At 45.3% G+C, this 4,653-nt stretch overlaps 1 protein-coding gene across 1 annotated transcript in view; it reads right to left on the bottom strand.

Moving 5' to 3' along the window:
* Positions 1-4,653, bottom strand: part of LOC109921781 (arf-GAP with Rho-GAP domain, ANK repeat and PH domain-containing protein 1-like) — a 67,775-nt gene that overhangs the window by 37,749 nt on the left and 25,373 nt on the right. The window contains exons 12-13 of the mRNA XM_048597858.1: positions 4,223-4,358; positions 859-961 (exon numbers count right to left, since the gene is read on the bottom strand). Coding sequence (XP_048453815.1) covers positions 859-961; positions 4,223-4,358 — 239 coding nt within the window. The remainder of the gene's footprint in view (positions 1-858; positions 962-4,222; positions 4,359-4,653) is intronic.

Raw genomic sequence — 4,653 nt, 5'->3', positions numbered from 1 at the left:
GTGAGAGATTGTGTGTGTGAGAGATTGTGTGTGTGAGAGATTGTGTGAGTGAGAGATTGTGTGAGTGAGAGATTGTGTGAGTGAGAGATTGTGTGAGTGAGAGATTGTGTGAGTGAGAGATTGTGTGAGAGTGAGAGTGAGAAAGTGTATGTGTGTGCGAGAGAGAGAGAGAGAGAGAGAGTGTGTGTGTGTGAGAGAGAGAGTGTGTGTGTGTGTGTGAGAGTGAGAGTCTGTGTGTGTGTGTGTGTGTGAGAGAGGGAGAGAGTGTGTGTGTGAGAGAGGGAGAGAGTGTGTGTGAGAGAGAGAGAGAGAGTGTGTGTGAGAGAGAGAGAGAGTGTGTGAGAGAGAGAGAGTGTGTGTGTGAGAGAGAGTGTGTATGTGTGTGTGCGTGAGAGAGAGAGTGTGTGAGAGAGAGTGTGTGTGTGAGAGAGAGAGAGAGAGAGAGAGAGAGAGAGAGAGACCATGTAGGTAAATGTGTGTTTATGCAGGTCCATGGTCCAATGCCATACTGAGGGATTGCTGCTCTGCTGGAAAACGCTGTCTTTCATATGAGCTGCTGCCTGCCCTCTCAGGTGAACATAAAAGACCCCCAGGTGGTATTTCAGGGGGGCATTACATGTATTCTCCCTACTACAGTGGCACTCAACCAACATCACACACAAATAAAAAACGAGAGAGATAATCTGGTCATGTTGCTGTTTGTGAGATCTTGCTGTGCAGTAATTAGCACTTCCTGCATTATAACATTAACTACATCACACAGAGCGTTTCATTGGCTGGGAGGGGTTTCCACTCAATCCGAAAGGCACAGCCCAAATTCAGCTCTTGGTCCCTTTGTCGCTGCGATGGGTGCGTTACCTTGGCAATGGATTTGACCCAGGCTTTGTTAGACTGTGCGCTGTCTGTCCCGAACATGAACAGGCGCTCGGAATCTGTAAATACCTCAAACGTGTGCTCAAACCTGAAGGTGAGGGAAGAAAATTGAAAACAGCGTGAAAGGCAAAGTTTGACCCTAAGAGCAAACTGAAGGCCGCACTGCCTGAGGAATAAAGTACATAGGAATCAGTCGACAAGATCCAGTGTAATCCTCCTGTTAATCCCCCAAACTGTCACACACAGGAGTGATGCCTCTGTGATACAATGGAGTTTCTCCGGTTTGGAAACTTACTCTTTGGAAACACACACTGTCTGAAGGATTTTCTGAGCGTGCCCACAGACTGACTGAGCAAAACTGTGGTGGATGGAGGTCAATGTAACCAGGTGAAGGCTACCCATTTTGGACCGATAACAGATAGGTCAGAGTTACTTTCTAGATGGTCTGAAGTTAAATACTTCATGCTCAGGGGAGGCAATGGTTTAATGGTTTTTATCAGTGGACTATTAATGCTGAGACCCAGGTAACGTTCTGGGGACCTGTGTTCAAATCCCGCCACGGCAGATGATAGAATTTGAATTCAATTTTAAAAATCTGGAATTAAAAATCTAATGACGACAATGAACCCATTGTGGATTGTCGGGAAAAACCCATCTGGTTCAACAATGTCCTTTAGGGAAGGAAACTGCCATCCTTACCTGGTCTGGCCTGCATGTGACTCCAGACCCACAGCAATGTGGTTGACTGTTAACTGCCCTCTGGGTAATTAGGGATGGGCAATAAATGCTGCCTGGCCAGCGACACCCTCATCCCGTCAATGATTTAAAAAATACAGTTGAGACTTGAGGGTTCGGGTGCATAGATCTTTCAAATGCTACAAACAGGTGCTGCTAATAATCAAAAAGCTGGTCTTGTATATCTAGAGGACTAGAGAATAAGGATGCAGATGTTATCCCGCAGTTATACAAAACCCTGGTTAGACTCCACTTGGAGTGCTGTGATCAGATCTGGGCATCACACCTTAGGAAGGAAAGATTGGCCTGGGAGGGAGTACAATGTAGGTTTACAAGAATGATACCTGGACTTCAGGGGTTAGGTTATGAGGGGAGATTATACAAATTAAGCTCTTTTTCTCTGGAATTTAGAAAGTAATGTTGTGATCTGATTGAAGTCTACAAGATATTAACAGGAAAAGACAGCTGGATAAAGACATCTTCCACTGTTTGGGGATTCTGCAGCTAGTCTGAGAATTAGGGCTAGACCATTCAGGAGAGATGTTAGGAAGGACTCTGTAAATGGCAGTGGTTACCAGATAAGTTATTATCTTCATTAAGCAAAGGTATGGAGGGACAGGGGCCAACGGCAGGTCGATGGAATTAGGCACAGATCAGCCATGATCTCATTGAACATGGAACAAAAACAGAAATTGCTGGAAAAGCTCAGCAGGTGTGGCAGCATCTGTGGAGAGAAACCAGAGTGAAAGTTTCGGGTCGAGTGACCCTTCCTCAGTCTCAGAGATTCCTCATTGAATGTGGAACATGCCTGAGGGGCTGAATGGCCTACTTCTGTTCCTATCTTCCCTTAACCTCATTGTCTGTGGTGGGCTGGTGCTGGAATGTAGCCTTGTGACTTAAGGTCTGGCTGATCAGATCAAAGAGCCCATTCCCTCAGTACTTTCTGTAACAGGTGGAATTGTGCCAAACCAATCCACATTTACAAAATCCACAACCAAACATCTACGATTCAGTGTGGGTCCGTGATTGTGCAGGAGTTGCTGAACAATCTAGGGTGCATCAAAGTTACACTAACAACAAATTAAGATGATCAGTAAAGCTGATAATGTGCCTCATTTATGGTCACTAGAAAGGACACACACACAGGGGCTCATTCCCTGCAAATAAAAGATGGGGGGATTTCAAAACTATAGGGGCACGCCTTTAAGGTGAGAGGAGAAAGATTTAAAAAAGACACGAAAGGCAAATTTTTTTACGCAGAGGGTGGTTTGCGTGTGGAACGAACTTCCTGAGGAAGTGGTGGATGTGGGTACACTTACAACATTTAAGAAACATTTGGATAAGTACATGAATAGGAAAGTTTTGGAGGGATATGGGCCAGGAGAAGGCAGGTGGGACTAGCTTAGTTTGGGCATGGACTGGTTAGACAGAAGGGTCTGTTTCTGTGCTGCATGACTCTGTGACTCTATAAGTTTTGTACATTTATCAATTACCAAAGGACATGGAGAGCCTATTGTATCCCATCACCATGGCAAGCCCTGGCCAGTCAGAGTCATCTTGGCAACAAATCAGCACTCTCGCCTCCAAAAGTATAAATTGTTGTGAATGGTATGAAATTTGATATTCTAGCATTTGTCCTGATGAAACACATGGCCTGCAGCACAAAGGGGAAGGATAATAAAAGTAGGAAGGTTTTACGGAAACTTTACAAGTTCAAAGATGTGCAGTTAGGTGGATTGGCCATGGGAAATGCAGGGTTACAGGGAATGGGTAGGGGAATGGGTCTAGGTGGGATGCTCTTTGGAGGTGCTGTGCAGAAATTGATGGGCCGAATGGCCTGATCCCCCACTGTAGGGATTCTATGACTCTAAGACACTCGCCAGACAATAGTTTTGGGCCCTTTATCTAAGGAAAGATATCCTGGCATTGCAGGCAGTCCAGAGAAGGTTCACTAGGTTAATAACTGGCATGGAGGGACTGTCTTATGAGGAGAGGTTGAGTAGGCTGGGCCTGTACTCATTGGAATTTAGAAGAATGAGAGGTGATCTTATTGAAATGTGCAAGATTCTTAGAAGGCTGGACAGGGGAGATGTGGACAGGTTGTTTCCTGCGGGGGACAGTCTAGGTCCGTTAGAGCAGCTATTGAAGGGAAGATTGCTTATTCCTTTAACAGCAATAGCTGGAAATCAAAAGGGACCGTGTGAGATAATTTAGCCCACCTTTGAAGTTGGAACTTTTGATCTGCAGTAATCCATTCCCAATCTATTTTCATTTTCCCGCTCATTATATCTGGGTCAAACTGCCTGTCTTTTGATTGTTTTTAATCATGAACGTGTACATCTGTACTGGGAGTTTTAAAGGGGGAGAATTCAAGTTGCGCAGTGGTAGATTAGAAATCTGCTTTCCTCTGCTATTTGTTAAAGTTTAGTAAATTTTCTGTTACAGCTGAAACCTGGTGTGAATTGCTTGTGTCCTGAGTAGCATTCGACCAATCATTCCAAACTGGACTTTACAATTTATTTGCACAATTGTGAAGCCTCCGATATAAACCGAGTGCAGCGTGAAGACAGCTGTAGATTTGTGAAGAGTATGGAGAGATTTCTCCAGCACCTACCCGTGTGCCGCTGGGCTGTTGATGCTGAGGCACACAACCTCACGCATCTCAATGGTCCCATTAGGCGTGGAGTTCCTGTCACTGTCATAGTAACTCAGCAACCCATTATCCAGAACACACCATCGCTTGCTGAACTCTACCAGAACATTAACAGAAACAGAGGCAGCTGCAAGTCTGCATGCAGGTTACACATGAAAAGCATCGACAACAGCCATCCTATCAAATCGGTATGATTCGGTATAGCATCCACAGCATCAGAGCTCTAGTTCCAGAGCAAAACACACCATCAAGGAGGCTTTCGAAACAGGAACTTCACTATCGAGCACCCCCTCAAATCACTATCAAGGAGTCCCTCAAACCAGGGGGTCTCACTACCAACAGCCTCCCATTGAAAGTGGAACCTCACCACTGGGGATCCCCGTTAAAGGGGG

Source organism: Rhincodon typus, chromosome 6, assembly GCF_021869965.1.
Source record: "Rhincodon typus isolate 14 chromosome 6, sRhiTyp1.1, whole genome shotgun sequence".
In the NCBI taxonomy this organism is placed as follows: Eukaryota; Metazoa; Chordata; class Chondrichthyes; order Orectolobiformes; family Rhincodontidae; genus Rhincodon; species Rhincodon typus.
The sequence above is the reverse complement of the archived record's forward strand: the minus strand, read 5'-3'. Positions and strand labels throughout refer to the sequence as shown.